Source organism: Drosophila albomicans, chromosome 3 (assembly GCF_009650485.2).
Source record: "Drosophila albomicans strain 15112-1751.03 chromosome 3, ASM965048v2, whole genome shotgun sequence".
NCBI lineage: Eukaryota > Metazoa > Arthropoda > Insecta > Diptera > Drosophilidae > Drosophila > Drosophila albomicans.
This window is the reverse complement of record NC_047629.2, coordinates 45,110,765-45,135,307: the sequence shown is the minus strand read 5'-3', so window position 1 is coordinate 45,135,307 and position 24,543 is coordinate 45,110,765. Positions and strand designations below refer to the sequence as shown.

Sequence of the window (24,543 nt, the reverse complement as noted above, 5' to 3'; positions counted from 1 at the left end):
CAGCGCGTGACTCTGTCGAACTTTGCTGCTCTCGGAGCAGAAAAAAAAATAACAGAAAGACTTATAGCGGGAGCGGTAGAGTAAGGATAAAAATAAAAATTTATGCAAAGCGCTAGCAAGTTACTTAAAGTAAAGCCAAAGCTGCTCCGCTGCTAGTTTTTTGCTCAACACTCAAGAAATGGCCCAAAAATTGAGACTCGTCGTAAGCTGAGGTTGCTACTTGTTAAGGGTTAAAGGTGAAACTTTCGGGTTTGTCTAGGGTTACAAAGTGCCAGAGCGTGATGTATAAGTATTAAGTATTGTACAACGACCCACTGTGAATAAGATAACTTTTTTCTCCTCGGTTTCTGTGTGTGTTGACTTAACTATGCGGGCTAACACACAGAGAAGAAGAGCGAGTGAGAGAGTTGAGGAACGCGCGTTTTTGTGTCCCCCAAAATTCCCAAAGCTGTCAGCGATTGTCATGTCATAGGTACACACTCACACACACACACACACATAACATAGGCTAAATGGGTAAATGGGCAGATGGGTATAACACAATCTTTCGCTAAGTAGCCGCAAACTGCGATAAGCACGATTAAAACCTTTGCATTTTTAACTCACTTTGTACGAGGGTTAGAAATATATTATGCAGACTTCCATTATTACATAATAAGGGGGGGGCTAAATCTAAATATAACATTTATCAAAAAGCCATTAATATAAAATATGGCAGTAAGATGAATTTTAGATGTGAAATTTTAAAACACTTGATAAGTAGTAAGACACTTAAAAAATTTGTACTTAAAATAAATACAAGGCAATAATGGCAAATCGGTTTACCACGCTTCAGTCGAGTGTGTGCTCGACATTATATTATCTACCCAGCAGGTATCTACCCATTTTGAATGTAAGTAAATCAACCAGCAAAACCGTTTTGGGTATATTTTAGATTTTTTTCGGTATACTAGTATTAAATTTGTATATCTAAGAATATTATCGCACTTATTCTTAAAATATACCAATTAAAAAAAAGACTGTATGGTGTATTGGTATATTAGTAGATTTTACGAAATTATACCGAATTGATATACTGAAAAAATACTAAATTATAATAAAGGCTGAATTTTGTTTATCAATATAGTCCTAAATTCAAACAAGTAAGAAAGCTACAGTCGAGTGTACTCGACTGTGGGATACCCGCTACCCATTTTGAATAAAAGAAATATATTTTGCGGTATTTTCTCAAAATATACCGAATATACTGCAAAAATACTAAAAAATATACCGAATGGTATATTTGGTATATGGACATAGTACCGCATTTAAAATATACCATAGACGGCACAATATACCAGATTGTCAGCCAAAGCAACTCAGACCCCTAGTAAGTAGCCGTTTTGCCCATACAAAAGTATTTCTTTAATAACTTCGACAATTTTTATCTGATCGCAACCAACTTTTCAGAAATCATAACTTCTATAGTAGTTATTATATATACCAAAATTCGGAACTCTAGCTTTATTACGCTTGTTATTCGAATTTTTTGATTTGCGGGGGCGGAAGTGGGCGTGGCAAAAATTTGAAACAAACTTGATCTGCGTGCAAACATAACAAATGCTGTCGAAAAAAATTATAGCTCTATCTCTTATAGTCTCTGAGATTCAGTGTTTCATACGGACAGACGGACAGACACACAGACGGACAGACAGACATGGCTATATCGTCTCGGCTATTGGCGCTGATCAAGAATATATATACTTTATAGGGTCGGAGATGCCTCCTTCTACCTGTTACATACATTTCCTGCCGGCACAAAGTTATAATACCGTTCTACCCTATGGGTAGCGGGTATAAATATACCACAGACTGCAAAATGCACCAGGTTGTCAATCAAAGCAATCATGAACCAAGCAGCAGTAATCGTTTTTTGCATTATAAAATTATGGCTATGGGTAGCGAATAAAATCCTTGAAATAGTAGTCTTCAACTATTTCTACCCAAAAACCAATGCACTGAACTCATTGCAAATCACTTTACTGTGCAAATAAATATCTCGTTTTTCATAGCAAACATTTGCATTAGGATGCAAATCACAGTTCATATTTATAATAACAATTTAATTTACATGCCATAGCTTTACAGAATCAATAGTAATTTATGCGTTAATAAATAAATTAATATCGTTTACATTATTAATAGACATTTACTATTTTTTATGCACATACTTCTTGCAGCAAGTGAAATTTATAATTATTTCTCGTGGCAATTTAAATAATAAATTCAACAACAAAACGGACAATTTTTACAGTAAATATGACTAAAGAGTAATGCTGGATTTAAAAGCCCATTAAACTGTCCACAAATTTGCAACTTTAGGCGCATTGGCAAACATTTGCATCTGCATTTGTCGTCGTCGCTTTCGTTTTGTGTGCTCAACCAATTAGTTTATTAAATAATCCCGTAAATTTTCGTATACAAAATCAACTGCCATTTAATTAAATTCGCCCGCAGACATTGCACATTAAAAAGTGTTTGGCCTGACAATTAAAAAGCAGCGACAAGAAAATACAGAAAAAAAAAGATATATGAATGCGTAAAACAAAACCATCAAAATAAAATCTGGCTAATTCTTACAAAGCTGATTTGCCGCAAATTTGGTTAAATGAAAGGCAGCTGCAAATAATTGCAATGCATTAATGGGAAATTCAATTCAAATTCCAATTCAATTGATAGCCAATATCTAATTAAATGCACACAACCGCAAACATGTAAAACACACACATACATTCGCACACACATGACGATAACAATTATCGCAGAGTACATTTGCTGCTCATTACTTTTTTGTGTTGTTTGTATTAATTTGGCTCAATTACAAATTGAAACTATGCAGTAAAAAATAACCAAAAATAAACCAAAAAAATGTGCAACAAAAATAAAATTTGCTTTAGCTGAGCTGAGCTGCGCTGCGCTGGGCTTTTGTTGACGTGTTTGTGTTAACTTGGCGTGCATGCATAATTTAGAGTCAACTCCACAAGCTACGTGCCACTCGCCGTCCGCCATTCGTCTTGCCACAGCTTCAGATCCACAAAGCCCGCATCTTCCGCATTTCCCGCTTCTCGTTTGCCGCGTTTTGCGTCGCTAAACGCAAAGTTTACATTGAAAGCCGCTTAGGTTGTGCAGTCGACGTAGCTGCTTTGTTAAAACTTTAAGTCAGCTAAGCGGCTTACCCAACCCAAACACACACACACTAGCTCACACACACACACATGCACGCACAGGTGCGCTCTTTTGTATATAACTCATACGTCGCGTTGGCCCAAAGGCGGAAGGGAAAGACTTGATGTAAATGATACGCTTGTGCTTCTGCTTAAAATGTATGCTTTATTATTTGGAATAATTTTTCGCTTAAGCGCTAATTACAGCTAGTTTATTATGCACTCCCATTGTATACATTTATCAAAAATACAAATAATTAGACTGTACAGTTTTAGAACGTCGCCAGTTTTGCCCACACAGAAAATGTTGCCTGTTGCCTGTTTCGCTTTCCAGTTTTTTGATTGCCAGCGTCGTTTAGTTAAGTGTTTATGTACAAGTTAACTTGGCCAAAAATTGGGCTTACATGCTGTACTGATAGCGCACATTCGATGCCAGCTGCAAAAGTACAAAATGAGTTAATTAATAATTTTTTATTCAATTTTCATGAAAAGCAAAACAGTGTAGTTTTACAAATACCTAGTATACAAAATAAATATACCGAAAAATACTAAACAAATATACTGAGAACTATATTTGGTATAACGATATACTTATAAGTTCAAAATATATCAGATTGTCAACTAAAATAACGAATACACCGGAGAGATGTACCGAAATATACAAAAATATACCAAAGACTATATTTGGCATATCAATATACTATTAAGTTAAGATTATACCAGATTTTGAAACAAAGCAACTCATATACCGAAAAAATATACCGAAAATACTACAAATATACCGAAGACTATATTTGGTATATCGTTATAATATTCAGTTCAAAATATACCAAATTTTCAAACATACCAACTACGAATCGACAACAGCCACCGTTTTTCTCATATCAAACTTTTTCTTAAATATCATCTACAATTTTTATCTGATCACTTAACCCACCTCGACGCCCACTAGACGTTCGTCGTAATCGCTGCCCGCCTGCATGGCCAGCTTGGCTTGAGATTGCATAATGGCATCGGAGAGCGAGTCCCGCTGATATGTTGATGAGCCCAGCATGCCGCCAGCTGAGCCATTCGCCGGCGCCTTCAGACGTGAGCTCTTGCTGCGGCAAACGAACTCGAGTATGGCCACAAAAACGGCGAGCAGCAAACCACCGATGAGTATATAATAGATGCCCGCCACATTGCTCAGCGATAGCTCATTGGGTGTCGTTGTGTCCTGGCTATCCAAGTTGAGATTGCATTCGCTTTTATCGAACCACCATTTGTTGCGCAGCCTCAACAGTTCACCGTTCTCCTTGAAAGCCAACACGGCCAAATTGAGGCGATTACTACAACAAGAGAAAGAGCAGATAATAGCGGATCGACTTCCAAGTTTTAGCGAACTTACCGCAGTGGCGAACCAATGGGTGTGGCCACGCCAAAGCCTTTGGTGTCGATGTTGCGTCCCACCTTCATCGTGTCGCACGGTGCTCGAGCGTTGACATATTCATTCTTGGGCGACTCCACCAGCAGCGCATACTTGCCCTTCGAGGTGCGAACACGGCGGATGCCTTCATCGTAATTGCGCACCGAATAGCGCACATTGGCATTCATGTACTCCCACATCTTGTTGTGCAAGTCAATCTTGGAACGCTGCAAGCACAATAAACGAGTGAGAAAGTTGCAGTTGAGTGTTCAACCCATTTCGAATGGATGCAAAACAATTGTGTGGCCAACATTCAAATTGAAATATCTAAACTGTGGCATTGAGTAACTATACTCGTATACTAGAAACGCTGTTAATCAAAGCGACTGACTACAACAGCTGACTTATCTTTGTAACTTTGTAACTTGTATATTTTGAATACGAATCTTTTCAATTTTACAAAAGAAAACCAGGCTTAAAAGATTTCTATTGAGAGCTATCATACATTTTTTCTTAGAAATTTATGTACAATGTATATAGCATATCACCAACCAATTTTTCTACTTATGGAGTATGAAACATTGCTCAATAATAAAACTAACTTTCGGTATTAGAAAATTATAAAAAATATTATATTTTTTTCTGTTGTAGAATAGAATGAACTGGCTTTCAGGGCTTACGTAGACATCAACAAAACTTGGAACTATAGCTTTTAAAAGAGCTAAATTTATAGCTAAATGTACTCTACTATTATATATAAAAAACAGTCTTTTGTAAAGCCGGTATCTACTAATCCTAAAACTCTCTTTATTAATAAAGTTTTATCAACCTAATTGTTAATAAACAAAAAACACAGTCTATAAAAACGGCATTTGCATAACAAACTCCACTCGCCAACTTACCTGAAAGAAGTCCCATGTGGAGCCGTGCAGCAAAGTGCCGTATTGCACATCGCTCTGCCTGGCCAGATCGTCGGGTGACTTTATGGGTGCCACCATGCGTTCGACAGTCAAAAAGGCAGCCAAGTTGGCGGTGTACGATGAGATCAGAATGATGGTGAAGAACCACCAGACGGCGGCAGCGATGCGTCCGGCAATTGAGGGTGGTGTCAAATCGCAGCCCTGCTGCATAAAAGCGGCCAACGAATACCAAAACGAGTTCAACAAACTGAAATCATTGACGGGGACATTCTGCTGTTGAAGTTGCTGTGCATTCGCCTCTTGGTGTGGGTGTGGCTCGGTGCCACCAATAATGCCAGGTGGCTGCTGTGTGGCGGCGGCACCATCGTTTGTCGAGCGACGCACAATGCGCCATTCGTGAGGTGGAAAGCGGGTGACAAAGTAAAGCACAATGCTCACTCCCACGTAGCTCAATATGACACTCATCTGTAGTAGCAGCAGTAGCAGCAGCAGACATTGAGTAGAGTAGAAAGTCGAGTTGAGTCGAGAGCACAGAGCAAACAGAACAGAACAGAGAAAAGCATACCCAAATCTCCTGCGAGAGCGGATTGAGAAAGCTAAAGACACCTGGCGTTTGCTTCACCGGCTTCTTGATCATAATGGAAATGCCCAATGACATAAAGGGCTTGGTGAAGTCTATTACACGCTCCCGTTCCGCAGTTATCGTCATCGCTGCTATGGCAATGTCCGCTTCCTGTCAACGCAATCCGCACAAAAGAAAGCATCATCAGAGCATTACAAAGTGTTGTCGTGTGACGTTCGTAGTGTTTGTGTTTGTGTTTGTGTGTCTGACTTCTCACCTTACGGACAAGCTCACCAACCATGCCATCCCAACCGCCGGGAGCAAACTGATTCTCGGCCCCATATCTGCCATCCTGTGCCAGACGCAGCTCAACTGCTCAGAGAGAGAAGAGGAGAATGGAGAACGGGTGTGTAAAGCGAACTCACCGAGATTGACATGCCTGGATGCAGTGCTTGGCTACTCACATTTAATGCCCAACGTGGTGGCCAACAACTCGGCCAGATCCTTGCAATATCCCTCAAAGCGTTCGTTGCCAACCAGCTGCTCGCCATAGCCGCCAGCCTTATGCATTAGATATGGCTCCTCCAGCACACTGGTCACGATGAAGGTGTGATTGCGTGCATAATCCCCAACGTTGCCGCCGCCAACGCCACCGTTGACCGTCGAACGCGCGTTTGCCGCGCCCCAATAGCGTCCGTGGAGGGGGATGAAACCAGCATCATCACGCCATTCGGCCACCTGTTGCAAGGTGCTATTCACAGACATTTCGACCACCTGCAACGTGTAGTTGACACGCCGACCATCATCATCAAAGCGCACTTCGCCCGTCAATCCATCGATTTCCACCTGAAAATATCCGACACAACGTTGTATTGTGTGTGTTTGCACATAGAAGATTAGCATTGGGAATTTGGGAATGTGGTTTGGGTGGCAATTGTGAGGATTGTGCAAAATGGCAAAGCCCAAAACAAACCAAAGCCAAAGCAAAGGCAAAGGCAAAAAGCAACATTCCAAGTGCCAACTGGGAACTGGTTTACATCAGAAATTAAAACGGATAATATCGCAAGTTAAGGAATTTGCCTTTCATTGTCTTTAGCTTTGCTTTGCTTGCTTCTCGGCAAATAATTGAGGTCCTTTGTGGCATAATTCTCTCGTCTTTTAATTTAAACACAAATATTTGCAGACCGTCAAAAACTTGTCAGCCTTCATTCAGACACCGTGTTTTTCGGCAACAAAGGAAACAAATATAGATTATTCTCAAGTTTTCCTAGCACCTGTGGGTTTTCCTACACGCCTCACACCAAAAACAAATTTCTTGGGCAGTTTTCTTGTGAATTTTGCATCTATAAATAGCTTTTTGTTGTTGGGATTCGCATTGAAAGTTTCGTTGAGTTGCAAAAGCAAATATACTTCTGGTTCTTTGAAATAAAATATTAAGATTGTGTGCAAGTTTCATTTTTTACTTTGGTTATTTATAAGCATTTAATAGGTCCTTTTACAATGCGTTTAGTTGTAACTTGATTTGCCATTAAAATGAAGCTATTTATAACTATTTTGTTTTGTTGAACTTTTGCCAAGTGTCATCGGTCTCAATTACTACGAATTTTTTACGAATAAATTCAATCAATAAGTGTCACATCGTTGCACAGAAATCAAGTAATTTTAATGTTTAAGTTATAGCTATTTTAAACGCTGTTTGAAGTGTATTATTAAGGCTTACTTTATACGATATTATCAAAAGAAAGGTCTGAATATTATTACTACAAATACTACTAAAATTTAATTTCATTCTCAATTACTATAAATTTTAGTCGAATAAATTCTATTAATATTCTTCTATTATAAAATACATTTCATATTTCATTTATAATACTTTTTATATTACTTTTTTCAATTTCAATGAATTTTTGTCTAATAAATTATATGAATAATCTTCCAAAATGAAATAAATTTTACCTATTAGTTATATCAATTTAAAACGCTTTTTGCAGAATGTTTCTATAACATATTAAAAATATTATGTCAAATATTTCTTTTTTTTTTGTTCGAGTTTGAAAATTTCTCCAAAATTTTTATAACCAATTCAATCTTGAATAGTTTATTTATTATTTATTTGCCGGATGATTTTTAGGTGCTGATTTTAAATAATTTTCTCTCCTAAAATATATTGATATTTATACTTTGCTACAAAGATATTTTCTTTTGCAATCAATATTCTCAATTAAATTTTTAATAAATTCAATCAATATTTTTTCAATATCGAATATGTTTTTTTTTCAATTATATCCATTTAAAACACTTTTTGCTCAAAATTTTCGTTGCCAAATATTTTAATGTTATTAGTTCAGAGCTTGCTTTTTTAATAATAATTGCCACAATTACCCAATTTGTTTTTCTTATGCAGCCTTATCATTTTTTTCATTTGCAGGAAATTAAAGTTATTAAATAACTCGAAATTCAATAAAAATATTTTCTTAAGAAATTCCATAACGGAACTCAACGCAACGGAGCTCAACTCAAGGCAAAGGCTACGGCAAGGCAAAGAAAAAGGCAAGGCAAGAAAATTTGTAATTTCATCAACATTTTTGCCAACGAAAAATTGTTGTTGGCTGCTTGCTTACCTTGCGCAGAACCCGTGAGATTTTCTCTCCCTGCTCCCAGGGCGTGACCCAGCCTTTGGGTGTATTGCAGTCCAATAATGCGCTCGACTCATTGAGAGTATTGCCACCGCTGCCGCCAGAGCCAGAGCCACCGCCTCCACCACCTGTGTGACTGCGTCGCTGCAGATGATTGGCACGAAACTGATCCGGTTTCTTGCGGAGAATGCGATTGAAGGCCTCGACGAGCACAAAGACCGCATCGTACATGAGCGCTGCCTGAGCCTACAAAGAGAGAGAGACAGAGTAAACAATATAACGCACATGAGGTGCTTTAAATCCACCTCACACAGGACAGAAAATTTACCGAAATCGCTGGCATGCTGCCGCCTCCTGCTGTGTTCTGCCCACTTGGTGGCTCCAAACGCTTCCGGCTATCATGAAAATCACGCAACGCGCGCCGATTAGTGTCCACAATGCGAAAGCCAGTGATGTTGATGGCTCCAAATTCCACCACATCGCTGGGCCAGTGGTTATCCATGACCTATGCGCGATACAAGCGAGTAAAATATGTTAAAAAAAAAATCAACAACAAAAAAAATGAAAAACGTGCCAAAAGGCAAAAGCAGAAAAGGATAACAAAGCCCTACGGATGCTGGCAATAATTGCTTATTAAAGGTTTCCCTTCATCCACCTCGACAACGCTTTACGGATGGAGGTTTGTTTTCTGGTTTTTGCACTCACCAGGCCGCTGAGCAGGTAATGATAGGTGCGCCGTCCCAGCTTAACATCCCGCACATGCTGTATGATGATCTCTTTGGCCATTTCCGCCGGGCAGTCGAGCACGATGCGCTTTTTGCTGAACCGACCCAAATCCTCCATCGTGTGCAAAAATTCAATGGCCATCGTTACGTTGGCGATGCGTTTGACCATTTGCACACGAAATGTTTCATTTCCGGGCTTCAGTTCTTGATAGATTTGCTGCAGGCGCAGTAAGCCTAAGGGCCACAGAGACAGCGTGCGAGTAGAGTTGGGAGAGAGAGAAAGAAAGTCCATGGATGAGCCGCAAAAAAACATAAAACAACACTCACGCACACACACACCCAAACGAAACAAATACAAACGAAACAAACGTTGCCCTTTTGCCGGTGGCGTATGAGTAATTTGAAGTATAAATTGCGCTGGCTATCAAATGTAAAACGCGTTTTAAGAGTTCGCACAAAATGTTTGAAAAGCACAATTTAAGCTAAAGACTGATCAGAATAACAGACAGGTTTAAGCATCATGATTTTGAGCTCAAGTTACGATTTCTCAAACTATCTCTGAATTGTAAAAATATAAACTAAACAAACGTTGCTCTTATTTAGGTAATTTAAAGTACCAAGAGTAAAAGAGTATGAGTTTCAATGGCTATCAAATGTAAAAAAGCTTTTCAAGAGCACGCCTTAGTAATTAAGCTTTCAATACAATTAATGCATCAAACTTTGGACCTTTTGAGCTGAGGTTTATCAATATCACGCAAACAAATACAAGAGAAACAATTGATGCCCTTTTTCCGATGTATGAGTAATTTTCAGTACCATGCACTCGCTGGAAAGTGAATGCGTTTTAAGAGTTTCGACAAATTTATATAAAATATTTGACATGTACAATTAAAACTAAAGATTTGTTGAAATAACGCCCAAGTGAATCATGAAGTCTTAAAGCTTAAGTTACTTCATATTACACTATCTCTGAGTTACACAAATAAAAGTGAAACAAACTTTTTGCCGGTGGCGTATGAGTAATTCGAAATACTAAACATTCGCAGATAGCTAAGTAAAATGTAATACACTTTTTAGGAGTTTAGACAAATTTGTATAAAATATTTGAAAAGCACAACTTAAGCTGAAGATTCATTGGATTAAAGTCTCATTGCTTTCAGCCGTATCTGTTACTTATGTATACAAATATATAAATCCAAGCGAAGCAACGTTGATCGTTTGTCGGTGGCATATGAGTAATTTTAAGCACTCACTAAGAACTAAACTGCGAAATAATATTTGAAATAATAATAAAAAAATAACGATTCATCGAATTTATCGGATTGACATCTCAATCTCTTGTACTTAAGTCATGCCATGTTAAACTTTCTCTTACTCATAAAAACGTAACAAATATTGACCTGCTGCCGGTGGCGTATGAGTAATTTGAAGTACAAAGCAATCGCCGGTAACTCAGAAAAGAGTAAAAAGCATTTTAATATTTTAAAAGCACAATTAAATATAAAAAAAACTGAAGATTTATTGGATTAACACCTCTGTGAAGCGTCATGATTTTGTGCTCAAGTTATGCCGTATCACACGATCTCTTCACCATGCAACACTTGACATTTTGATTTGATTTTGTGGCCGAACACAACGTCCACATGCTACTCAACTATGTTATATGAATGCTCCAAACAGCAATCACATTATTTGTATTTGTGTGTTTTGTGTGTATTTTTATTAGAGAAGAGAGAAGAACTGTTGAATATGCTGCATATTTGATAGCTTTTGAATATGATTTTGGGCGGGGACAGGCACAAAAAGCAATAGCAATACCGTTCGATAGCTAAAACCAACAACAACTAGAGGAGCACCACCAATACAAATACTATAAAATGTTTATTTATCTCTTAACGCTATTTGCTATTTTACCCATACATGAAGCGCATATTTTGTTTATTTTATTCGAGTGTGTGTGTGAGAGTGTATATCTGTGCCTACTTATGAATACTTTATACACACAATGAAAGAGAGAGAAAGAGATAAAAGAGAGAGTGAGAGACACTCAGTCAGTCAGTCAGTCAGTCACACTCAATCACTACCTCAATCTCTCATTCTCAAACTCATTCTCTGGCCGCAAAAAACATTTTCACGCGCCATTTGTTGCACGTCGTTGTTGTCACAGATGTTGTTGCCCTACTCTCGACTTCGGTGTTGTTGCTGTTGCTGTTGCTGTTGTTATTGCCATTGATTTCTGGCTGCATGATTTGTTGGCTATGGCCACAAAACAAAAATAATAATAACAACAGCAAGCAACAGCAGCAGAAGCAGAGGAAACGGAAGTGCACAGACAATTGAAGTACTTTTTTGTGGCACGTTGGTAACATTTCAATAAATAGCGAACCCCTCCAAACCAATAACAACAACAACAACAACAACCACGAGAGCAGCAGCAGCAGCAAAAAATCAACAAAATAATAAAATTGGGTGCGTGCTGTTTGTTTGTTCAACCATTTGGCTGTCGACTGTGTCGGCTGCTGTCTGTGTGCGATGATGTTTTATTGAATGCTTCCTATGTTGTCGCGTATTGCTTTTTCTGCAACTTTTGTATTCATGAATGCGCCAAAAAATATGCTACCAATTTGTCGCCGTGTGCGCGTTCGCTCTTCGTTTAACGAACAACAACGAACAACGGCAACGACAACGAGGAGCAACAAAAAAAAAAAACTGTTGCCCGATAACAGCGGGCGGGTCTAAAGAGCCAGAACAAAGCAATAACAACAAACTGCTGACAGCAGCATTAAAATATAAAGTCTGCGCTGTGGAGCCTTTTCGTTAACAATGTAAACGATGCTGAAGCATCGTGTATTGAGCTGAAGTCGGCCAAAATGGCAGCGCCCCAAACAGCAACAGCAACAGCAGCAGCAGCAGCTTGATGCTACTGTGCTGCTGTTGCTGCTGCTGCTGCGGCATTTCCTTTTCCTGCTCCGAATGCCAGTGGCAACAATGTCGGCCTACTTTTCGGCAAACGGCGCAAAATATTAAAAACGAACGAAACGAGGAAAAAACGAATGTTAAGGCAGTCAGCAGGCAGCCATAAGGGCCAACCGCCTGCCTGCCAGCAGTTGCATAAAGTCATAAATTTTATTTCACACAGAGTCATTAACACATGACACACACACACACATACACAGACAGAGTCTCAGAGTGGCACAAAAGGAGCAGCCATAACGACAGCATGGTGAACTCATTACAAAAGGCGCAAAAAAAAGGCGCAAGGCGTCGGCATAAAAATACTCAAATAACACACGCAGAAATCACTGCGGCGTATACGTAATATCATATGAAATTTTTACAGAGTTTCAGCGGCCCATTGTATGTGTATTATAAGTAGGCACACACACACACTCAGACAGACATACACAGAGACACACACGTGTCTTGTGCTGCGCCTTGATGTCTTCATCTTTGGCCGTAATTGCTGTCGTCGCCGTCGCCGTTGACGTCGCACGTAGACTGCAGGAAATTGCTTTGAAATAAATTTCAATACAACAAAAAGCCAGCCTACGACAACAACAACAACACAGTAGCATCAACAAAGGCAACATTATGTGGCATGTAGCTGAGACACCACCATATGTGTGTGTGCTCTGTGCTTCCCCCTTTTATCGTCTTTCCTCCACTTGTCGCTGCTCAAGCAGGCGAACCACTTCTAAGCGCTCGAAAGCACTCAAGTCTCAGCTGAAGCCAGGTCTTGGCTGTCTTCGCTGTCTTTGCTGTCTTCTTGTCTGGCCTCCGACTACCGACTCGTCCTTTTTACTTTCAGTTTCAGGCAGCAGGCGCGTCCTCTTTGTGCCGCTTATTTAATTACATATTAGCAAAAGCAAAAGCAGCAGCAACAGCGGCAGCAAAAGTAGAGGCAAAAAAAAAGTAAGAGCTAAAATAAAATTGAAGAGGGCAGCTGAAGATGCCCTCGAAAGTGCCACACAGCCAAGATATAGACATGTGTTTGATGTCTGATTTCTATTTACATTGTGCTATTTGCCGTTTGACGTTCTTCGTTTGCTGTCTGTTGGTTGGCGGCTCAAATAGCATAAGGTAGAATGGAAAGAATGGTTTGTCGGCGAAAACTTAACGCAACTGAATTGAGTTTAGGCAATTTTCGATTACTCGGAAATCCATTAAAAACATTGTCTTCTCTTCAAATGAAAATATTAGTTAAGCGTTTGATTGAATTTCAAGTGAGATAATCACATAAAGCATTGCTCGCAAGGCAAACACATTTTTGCTTTAAAAAAATATATTTTGTTTTTCATATTTGATCTGCGAATCTCACAGATATTTCCACTTGTTTCTTTATTTATGTTAGACTAATTATTAACAACTAAAATATGATTTTAAAATAAGAACTATTTTTGTTTTTTTTTTTCAATTTTGGCTCATTGGAAAAAAATGTATTAGAGCAATTTAAACTTAACTTTTTCCTCTATTTCATTCGTGATTTTGAATTGTTTGTTAAAAAAAGATTAAATTTAATAGGTAAAGCATGAAAGCTAAAAACGCCATAACAAGCGATTGTGAACGCTTTATAAAATATTTATCTCCCAATACTAATTGAAAATACCTCTAATTAAAATGCAAATGAAAATGTTATATTTTAAATTGAAAATAAAATCTTTAAAATAAATAAATAACCTCTTTAAATTGAAACTGAAAATAAAAGCTTCAAATTGAATGCAATAGTAAAACTAATCTATTTGAATATTTAATCATTTTTATATAACTTGTCAAAATTGTTTATAAAGAAAATTTTGTCACCACCCAAATTTTTGGAAATTTGTATTTCTCGACTGTCAAAAACGCTCTTTACTCGAACTCTCGTAACAATTTATTGCGGCATCATAAATAGCTCGTGAAAACTATGCCAAATATTTGCATTAATTTCAATTAATTGCCATCTTTCTGTGTGGCTTCGCTCGACTTTGTGGCCATTAACGCTGTTTTGCCACTAGTCACAAACACAAAGGACAACAACAGCAAAAATGTCAAACTCGCTTAGCCAGACAGCAGAAGAAATAGAGAAAACAACAAACATTCATTGGCGCCCCATTTGTTTTTGGTCGAAATGAAATGAAATCAAAATACGCGCAGTAAACAATGGGATAATATAACCTGCCTCCCTTTCGCCTTTCGCCTTTCTGGTTTCTCCCTCCAAGCACTAATCATCTTTCACCCCGCATACTCACCATCGTGCGAATCGTAGAGATAAATAATGCTCTGCCAGCCGTAGTATTGTATGGTATCAATAATTGCCTGATGATAATCCGGACGCATGCTGATCGCAAAATCCAACAGGCCCGATGACGGCGTAAGCACCTAAAAGTATGCAAAACAAAGCGACGCATAAGTGCTAGACTATAGCTGTGTGTGTGTGTGTGTGAGAGAGAGTGTGTGTGTGAGGTAGGTTATGGTAGCTGCTGTTGCTGTTGCTGCTGCTGTTGATGTTGGTTTCTGTGGGGCAGGCTTGATTTGCCGCCCCATTCCCTTCGCCTTCCCTCAGCATAACAATGTAATGTGCACGCTACATGAAGCAATAATAAAATGAAACGCGTTTCCGCTTTGACGCTGCCAGCGACAGCAGAGTGGTAAGGGGAGGGGGGTTGAGGCACGCGGCTTCGATGGAGGACAGTGTAAAGGACATGTAAGTCCTGCCTTTACGCCTGGTGGCAAAGTAGGCAGCATACAACACGCTGAGAGAAATCTAGAGTGAATCTTGCTTAAAAAGTAGATTGTAAATCTTGATTTAAGATTTTATCGTTCTTATCTAACCTTGAAGTAAGATTATTAAATTGAAGATTTATAAATGAAGATTGGTTTTGCTTAATTTGCGTTTTCAGATTATAAACATCTTAGTTTTAGATTAAAATCTTGCTTTAAGAATGTTTTATTATAGATCGAAAAGAACACATGACCTCTTGATTTGAGAACTTTTCGTACTTATACAATAAATTTGAAATAAGATTTTTTGGTTGAAAACATCATAAACGAAAATAGTGTTCTTTAATCGTCGTTTTGAGATTAAAAAATCTCCTTTTAAGATCGAAAAGATCTCAAATTAAATAATTTTCATCTTTCTTCTTAAAATGTTAGAATTCCCTTCCTTTAAAATGATAAGTTAATTTCTGGTATTGTTGCTGTTAGCTCTGTAAGTAGAAAGCCGCAAATCATTAAACCGCGTGGTTGTTGGTTTTGTGTTCAAGCTCTTTTCGGTTCGAATATAAAATAAGGGTTAAATGTTATATTTATATATATAAAATTACATGAATGTGTAAAAACATAAAAAAAGAATTTGTGTGATTTTAACCATTCAGAGCTTAAGATTGTTTGATCTTTTAAGATTTTTCCGCTCTTGAAACAACATTATAATCTTGAATTTAAAAATTGGGCAATGTAGAATTTTTGTAGAATTTTGATCTTGAACACTTTTTGAACAGTAAATCTTTATGGTTCAATTATGTCATTATATTATCTTGATTGAAGATATTATTCTTCACTTTAGCATGTTTTTTCTTTCTGTGTACAACGACATCTACTTGGTGTGTACATCAAGAGCGAGAGAAGATACACAGCGACCCGTTTCCGTTTAGCTCCACACACACACACACATACACACGCCTGAAGGGGCACGCAAATGCGCAGTCTGCTGTGTGTGTGTGTGTGTGTGTGTAAAAAGAGAGCAAACTGCTGTTGTTGCTTGCTTGCTGGCTGCTTGCTTGCTTTGCTTGCTTGCCGACGCCATATCTTGATTTATAGTGATTGAAATAAAAGAGGCCAAGAGCGCATCATAAATTTTTTTGCGCTCACTGTATGTGAGAGTGTGCGCTGCTCCGCACACTGAGGGGGCGCTCGTTTGGCATTGTCTTCCGGCTTTAGCTTTGGCTTTGCGCTTTTCCACTCTGTTTTCTCTCTGTTTTGTGAAGTGCCAGGCACAGTGACAACAGCAGCAACAACAACAATGCCAGAGCAGACGGCGACTTCTTGCTGTTGTTGGTAGTAAATTTTCTTCAAATTACAATTATTATGATTTGTGCTTGGCTTTTGATTTAGTACTGGCGTCTGGCAGACACCACAGCCACACCAACAGCAACACATGTGCGAGTGTGTGTGTACACAAACACACACACTTATTGCCACTTTATGAGATGACTTTATTTTTATTTTTATAAGCTTAAGTTTTGTGTTTGCTTTAGAAGTGAGCACTGAAGGTTGATGTTAAAATTAGACTCGTGGCAGCCACGCCCACCATTCTCCGCCCATGCAATAAACTGCAGCTTAAGCTGTTAAGTGAGCTGCATGAAAAGTTATGACCGTGCCTAGTAAAAACTATTTGCAAAGAATATGCTCTTGGGAGACTTTCACTCGTATCGAATGAAATACTATATATTAAAGTATTTTCTTTCTTTATTGTCAGGCATAACTACAACCTATTGACCTAAATTAAATGGTCAGCAATTTCAGTGGCTGACAACAACAACAAAAACAAGAACTAGAGTAGCAACCACGGCAGCAAATTGTGTTGTTCAATCTGTTGTCAGTTGACATAGATAGAGAGAAGTTGGTTTTATTTGGCATTTGCATTTGGTTTTTCATTTGGCAACGCCCGAGTAATTTGATTGGATTCGCAATCACACTCAATGTCAATACCCTTTAATTAAGTGCAGTCCACTTCACATTGAAATAGGGTAGCATGTAGTCGTCGACACCTTTTTTCGTGTTTCACACTAAATTGTTTTTCAGTCGCTCAACTCGGAAAACGCAAATATGCAACCATCAATTTATTTGCTCTCGCCTATTTGTGACTAAATTTATTTCCATTTGCCGCTAGAAATATTATTTTCTACTTTTTTTCGTATGCTGTTTAACTATTTGATTTTCAGCTTGAATTAATTAAATGTTGTTCAGTGTATTTGCTTTAATTTTTGGCACAAAAGTATGACGATAAATATGTGTGTGAAAGGGTGAAGGGAAAAATGAAGCCGAAACCGTTGAGACATTCTTTGAAATTGGAATTGGGTTTGAAGCGAGCTTTAATTATAATTTTGCAGCCACTCGCTGTGAGTGAAAATTCCGCACATATTCCGCATATATTCTCTTTGTTTCATTACGAACTTTTTGCCCTTTTTCCGTTCGCCCGCGGGCGAACTTCATTACTCATCAACTGGCAAACATACATACAGTATATATATATACTAAATATGTGTGTGTGTGTGTGTGTGTGTGTGCTAGTTTATTGACTGAGTATGTGTGCTGAAGGATGACTGAGTCGCTGGCAACAAACCACATCAAATGTAAATAACTGCACACAAAATCAATTACGAATGACAATTTTTTAGCGTTACGTTGCAAGTGGCAACGTTGACTGTGTGTTCTCTGTGTTGTTGTTGTTCGTGTTGCGACTTACCTTTTCCGGAAACCAGGGCGTCACGAATGGCATTTGGAACGTATTCGAATAGGAGTGCAATGTGTCAAAGGAGTCCGGCGATACGGCGCCCAGCATTGAGTAGACTCCGCGCGAGAATTGATTGCAGACTGCAGGTTACAGCAATAAATATTTTTTCCCATTTTTCGTTGCAAGACAGAGTGAGAAAGAAGAAAGACAGAGAAACAGCCACGCGACATGGCAACAGTTACAGGTTTTGGAGCTGCGATTCGTTGTGGAATTCATGCTTGATTCCTTTTGCTTCTACACTTTTTTTTTGGGGTTGGGCATGAGAAATGTTATGTGAGGGAGTCTAAGAGAATACGAGTTGTGTTGAATGTGTGTGTGGCAGTGTCTAGGTCGTGATGTAAATGAATGTGCGCAATTAAACTGAAGCCAGAGAATGTAGGAGGGTGGAGGAGGAGGCGAGGCGAGGCGAGGAGTGAGGAAAATGTGTAGTGCAATTTTCAATAAAAATGCGCATAATTAATGCAGTCTGTGTGTTTGGAGTGGTTTCACTTTATTGTATTTGTTTTGTCATTGCTTTGTTTTAAGTCGGGGGTGAAGAGATGAGGGAGAAGATGAGAGGATAAGGTATGAACAAATGAAGGAATAGGTTATGAGAAGAGAGAAGTGGGTGCATGAATAGATGAGGAAAGAGGGAAGAGGAGTGAAGGCATGAACAGATGAGGGAGCAGGGAAAGGGAAGGGATGAGCGAGGAGCAAGGAGCGAGGAGGGAAAAGAGGATGAAGAGCATGATCAATTGAGGAATTAAAGACAGAAGAGGAATGTAAGCAAGAACCGATGAAGAGCGAAAGGGGAAGAAGGAGAAATGAGGGAGGAAGGAAAGAGAATATAGAAGTGAGAATATTGACAGATTGGGGAGCACGGAAAGTGGAGACAGGAGAGAGATAATGAACAGGTAAGGAAAGTCGGAATGGGAAAAGGGGAAAGAGAAGAGAGGAGTGAGGAATGAGATATCAACAAATGATGGAATAGGGAAAGATAAGAGAGAAGTTGAAGCATGACCATATGAGGAAAGAGGGAAGTTAAATCAAGAACCGATTAAGGAAGGAGGAGATAGGAGCGAAGAGGGAAATAGGAGAGATAAGTGACAGCATGAACATATGAGGAAGGAAGGGAAGCGAAGTTATATCAAGACCTATGAAGGAAGAGGGAAAGGGGAAGAAGGAAAGAGGAGCGAGAAGGGAAAGAGGAAAGAGGAGTAATGCATGATCAGTTAAGGAAAGAGAGAAGAGGAGTGAATGCATGAACCGATTAGCGAAAGAGGAAGGAGGAGATAGGAGCGAGGAGGAAAAGGGATGACAGAAATGAGAGCATGAACTGATGAAGGAAGAGGGAAGGAAAGAGGAGATGGGAGTGAGGCCAAGTAACACCTACTCAAGCGCGATAATTTGAATGCATCCGCTGTATTGATGACATCAACGTACGCCTGCAGCTCAAAGCGACGCGCGCTGACATTCAGATTGTGATTGAGCATTGCATATTTAAAGGCTGATTGCACATCGTCGGTGCCCTGCTCGAAGATGGCGCCTAAAAAGAGGGAGAGAAAGAGAGAGAGAGAAGAGAGTAGAGAGTGAGATAGCTGCATATGTGGAATATAGTTTTTGCTTCGTTAAATATTTAGGCAGCTTTTGACACAGTCCTCTTAATATTAAAACGAAAGCGCACTGAATAAATATTTACACAAATGATAGTGTAACACACAAGGCACACCCACACACACACACACACACACACACACACACACACATATACGCCAATACACAGAAGCACACACTAGTGGCTGGCACTCTAATGCCGAACGAAGTGTTGATGCAGCAATTTTGCAAGCTGCGCTTTTGCATGGCCAGGCACACGAGGCACATGAGGCAGCACACAGCAGTGGCAATTGCTGCTGCTGCTACTGCTGCTGTGGCAGTGGCAGGAACAGGCCACAGAAGGAGCAGCAGCAACAGTAGCAATAGCGACAATCGCAGCTGGAGCCAACAGCAGGTGAATGGCTTCGTGTGCAAGCCAGTCAGCATGACTGTCACATTAGCACACACAAATACAAACACACACAAATACAAACACAAACACACACACGTGCACACTTCAAGCAGAGCCAAAATGACTGCAGGCGCAGTGACTGAGGCGCCATCGCGTAATAAAAAATAAAGTAGCAAAGAAAAAAAATGATGCCAACAACAACAAACTGAAAATAAGAGGTAGAAAAAACGAAAAAATTCCGAAACTAAAAAAAATAGAAATGCAGGAAATGGCGTCAAATTGTATTGCTTGTGTTCCAGTTAGCTTTTTCGACACAATTTCAATTATTATTCATATGCCATATGCAAATGCTGTAAATTGCCGAGCACAAATTCTATTATTACACACACAGCATAAAATCGAACAATAAAAAAACGGAGAAAAAAGGAAAATTCAAAGTAAATGAAAACCATGCAAATTGGAGTTTATTGCAAAATTCAGTAGCAATTTGCCGAGTTTATTTTGCAAATATATATTATATATATTTTATTAAAGTTGGAATCCACAATATGAGCACGAGTTGCAAATTAAAATTATTTTTTGTTTTAGCAAATAATACAAAACTATTGTCTCGATTACGTTCTATTGTTCAGCTAAATAAACAACTTTTGAGCAATGCCACAAATACAATACAAAATATTATTGATAAATGCTTTGCTATTTAAAGCAATTCAATTGCAATAAATTACAAGTAAGTTCTAGTTTATGACTGCAAATCTGCAGCTAATATTATTGGTTTAAATCGAACCACAACTTTACTACTTTAGGCTATGTTAAATGATATTTTATTTAAGACATTTCAATTGAAATATAATTTTTCGATTTGAAGTTATTCGAACAACTTTACTGTGTTTGACTTTTTATATAAAAAAATTCAAATACATAAATAAAGAAAAGTTAGCAAGAAATTGCATTTTTTAGACACTTCCTATGATATTCTGTTTAAAGCATATCAATTAACATATAATAAAGACAATAAAGAAACCATATATTACTTTTTCTAGAATTTTGAACCGAATAACGACAACTTTAGTTTCTTCGAATTAAACGAGTTTCCATGTAACGCATTTAAATTCAAATAAAAAAACAAAGTTTAAAAAAATTACATTCTTATGAAAAAATTGTTTTTTTTTGGCTTGCGAAATATAATACAAATAATAAAGAAATAATACGTTGAATTTTTCTTGCTTTTCGATTCGAATCACAACAACTTCAGTGCCTTAGACTTATTAAATGATTTAAAATGTAAAACATTCAAATTCAAATATTGTAAAGCAAAGTTTTATTAGCAATAAATTGAATTTGTATAGCAGACTGACTATTCTAGACTTGTAATTCGATATTCTATTTAAAGCAACTCACTTCAAATGCAATAAAGGAATGTTTTATTAGCTATAAAAATAATTGTTTTGGTAAATTTACTGCTTTTGTTATTCAATTTAAAGTATTTCAATTAAAATATAATAAAGAATTGTGTTTTTTTTATTATCAATAAATTGCATATTTCTAGCATTTCAATTGGAATCTCGACAACAACTTTAGTGTGTTTGAATTGTTATATGATATTTCATTTAAATTATATGAACATAACAAAGACAACTTTTATTAGCCAATTTACTGTTTCTAGGTATTTGATGCTCTGCTCAAAGCAAGCTAATTCAAGTATAATAAAGAAAAGTTTCAATAGCTATAAAAAGAGGTTGTTTTTCTTTTATAATATATAAATTGCATTTTTTTAGCATTTCCATTTGTGTTGAAAAATATTCTATTTGAAGCATTTCAATAAAGATTAAATTACGACAAGTTATTTATAATTTTTAATTTTCTAACATTTGCAAGTTTGTTATATAATATTAAATTTAAAGACATTTTTTTATTATATATAAATATAATTTTTCTAGTATTTCCCTTCATATCAAATTACATTCTACTTAAAGCCTTTTTATCTATAAATTGCATTTTTCTAGCACTTCGATTCGAATCACTTTGTTGCAATTTGTGCACATTGTAAAGTTACTTGAAAATTGTTAATAAAAATCTTGAAAAGTAGTTTAATAAATTGTGTGCTCCATAATGGCTTAACTCCACTTAAAACTTGTGCTACCTTCTCGATTCTTTTTTCTGTTTGCTGCCGCTGTTGGCAATTTCATAAATTTTTGTCAGGAATCCGAAATGAAAATGGAAAACGATTTAGGGAACAGCATTCCAGGGAGAAGCGTCATGAAAGTGGAGAATTCCTCGGTACTTGTTGGTGGCACACACACATACAGTCATACACACACACAAATACAATCACATCGTGCTATAACCATTGCCATTACACATTGTAGCGAAATGTTAGCGACAACTGCAACTGCCACAGCAGCAGCAGCGACTGCCACTGAAAGTGCAGCGAGGCGACTCCTTTTGCTGCCTCCACGTTGCTGTTGCTGTTGCTGCTGCTTCGGGTGTTGCTTTTGAGACTCACCTAATGGTATTTTCTCGGTTAACGATGCACTTTGTTGTTGTAGCTGCTGGGATTGTTGTTGCTGCTGCTGTTGAGCTGCGCTAAATTCCAGCAGCGTGCAAATGCTGGCAGCGCACATTAAATGTAAATATGCCAAGAATTTTAGCCTCGAATGCATTTTGTATTGCTTTTGCTTCTGCTATTCGTTGTCGTTGTTACAAATTCGGTGAGAATTTTCCACTTGTAAGTTGTTTTTGTTGTTGTTGTTGTCGCTGCTGTTTGTTATTATTGAATGCGCGGTGTATTTGCTGGCTTAATTTGTAGCACAGTTGTTACAACTGTTATTGTTGTTATCGTTGTTATTCTCTCTCTCTTTCGCTTGTTTGTTGAGCGCGTGGCAGTGTGCAAATATTTGTTGCCTACTTTTGAGCGCGCCGATTACTCGCAACAGTTTATGGAAGTTTATTTGATTTTTGGGCTTACACAAGCATTTACGTTTATTGCCGCTTTGATTAATTAACTCTAATTGGCTGATACGTTACGATTATATTATTTATTTATTTATTTATTGTAAGTTCTACTGAGCTGAGCTTATGTGTTATTGATGTGTTAGTTCAACGTGCTTAGCAGTTGGCGGTTATCTAAGTGATTATTAATTAGTTGAATTATATTTGCAATTAATTCTAGCTATAAGAGTCACTAAGTAAGTTTCTTGTGGGCGCACTTTAAATCGTAAGTGTGCTTGACTTTAACCAGAGGCATGAACTCAGCCCTTCAGCCCTCTCAGTCATATGACTCCCTTACGCATACACGCACAACACTAACACCGTACACCAATACCGATACCGTTACCGTTACCGACACGCACACGCACACACAATGACAGCTTTACACAGACATCTCAACAGTAGCTGGCCGCTACAGCTCTGGGCACGCAGTCAGTTGTAGCTCGTCGTCCGCTCACATGAACCAAACGGCAACGCGTTGTAATCAGCACTAAAATCGTCTAAGCTGCCCAGTAATATGAGACTCAGCATCCCAGCCTGGGCTACACAACCACTTTTGTCGCTTTGTCGCCTTCGTTACAACAACAGAGCGAGAGTGCGAGAGAGCGAACGCCCTGTGCGAGTCACGCATGCTGGATGCTGTGCTCTTTGTACTAAAACCCGAGAGAGAGAGCCTTTGCTTACGCTCTCTCGTATTTTGCGTTCTCTCGGTCTCGCTCTCGCTCTTGTCTGCAAAGCCGCCACGAGTTCGGCTTTCGCTTTGACTTCGGCTTCGTCAATTACTGACCTACTACGTATAGGACTACACAAGTTGCAAATTGTTTCATACTCTCGCCGTCGTTGTTGTTGTTGCTGGATGCTGCTACTGGCTGCTGCTGCTGGCTGCTATTGGTAAAATGTTTGTTTACGTTCTGCCTTGCATTTTCGGCTGCATAATTGATACGGACAACAGCAACAAGAAGCGGCGGCAACAACTGCAGCACTCGTTGCTCGATTGCGTTCAAATCGTTTTCCCATCGCCCCCATTTTCAGCAACTGAAATTCCTGTTTTTTCTTGCTGTTGTTGTTGTTGTTGTTGTTGTTTTGGTTTTTTGTGTTTATGTGCTTCTAGCATTCTCTTTCGGCATTTTTTTTGTTTTTGTTTTGTTTTGTTTGGTAATTACAAACGATGCCGTGACAATCCTTTTAACAAATCTCATTAGGCTGTCAATTACGTGTCATTGCTGTTAGTTCGTTCGCACTGTAATGAAATCACATTAATCGACTTTAATTTTGTGCACAAACAAAGCTTAAGTGCGAAGCACACTTGCTACTTCTTTCGTGCTACGTGCCACGTGCCACGCCCCTTATCTGCTGCTGGGGCTGCATATTGTCGAGGTCGTGGCGTAGAATTTCATCATAATCTGTAATTAGTTTATAATGCGCACAGGAAGCGCCTCGCACAAAGCAGGAAGAGAATAAAGTGGCAGCCAGAAGGACATGCGGACGCCAGGACGTACAGCCAGGACAATGCTGGCTGCGACGAACATTTCTACTTAACCTACAGCAAACTGCGCTTAACAGCAGCAGCAAAAGCAACAACAACAACAGCAAATAATGAGAGCGGCAACAACAACAAAGAACAAA

The 24,543-nt window shown here is 38.4% G+C and overlaps 1 protein-coding gene across 1 annotated transcript; it reads right to left on the bottom strand.

Moving 5' to 3' along the window:
• Window positions 1-3,349: 3,349 nt before the first annotated feature.
• On the bottom strand, window positions 3,350-23,108 carry LOC117570206 (glutamate receptor 1). Its single transcript, XM_034251694.2, has 14 exons — window positions 22,433-23,108; window positions 19,315-19,467; window positions 17,895-18,022; window positions 14,680-14,809; window positions 9,432-9,685; window positions 9,055-9,231; window positions 8,712-8,972; window positions 6,555-6,936; window positions 6,368-6,462; window positions 6,094-6,261; window positions 5,511-5,993; window positions 4,591-4,835; window positions 4,141-4,531; window positions 3,350-3,639 (listed from the first exon to the last, which is right to left on the bottom strand). Exons 1-14 carry the CDS (start codon window positions 22,587-22,589, stop codon window positions 3,604-3,606), a joined length of 3,060 nt encoding a protein of 1,019 aa, XP_034107585.1. The 5' UTR covers window positions 22,590-23,108; the 3' UTR covers window positions 3,350-3,603.
• Window positions 23,109-24,543: the final 1,435 nt, after the last annotated feature.

Coding starts and splice junctions, on each gene's coding strand:
- LOC117570206 (XM_034251694.2), bottom strand. CDS start 22,589: ATGCATTCGAGGCTAAAATTCTTGGCATATTTACATTTAATGTGCGCT. Junction 19,468..22,432: donor AACCGAGAAAATACCATTAG/GTGAGTCTCAAA, acceptor CCCTCTTTTTAG/GCGCCATCTTCGAGCAGGGC. Junction 14,810..17,894: donor CGCCCTGGTTTCCGGAAAAG/GTAAGTCGCAAC, acceptor GCATACTTTTAG/GTGCTTACGCCGTCATCGGG.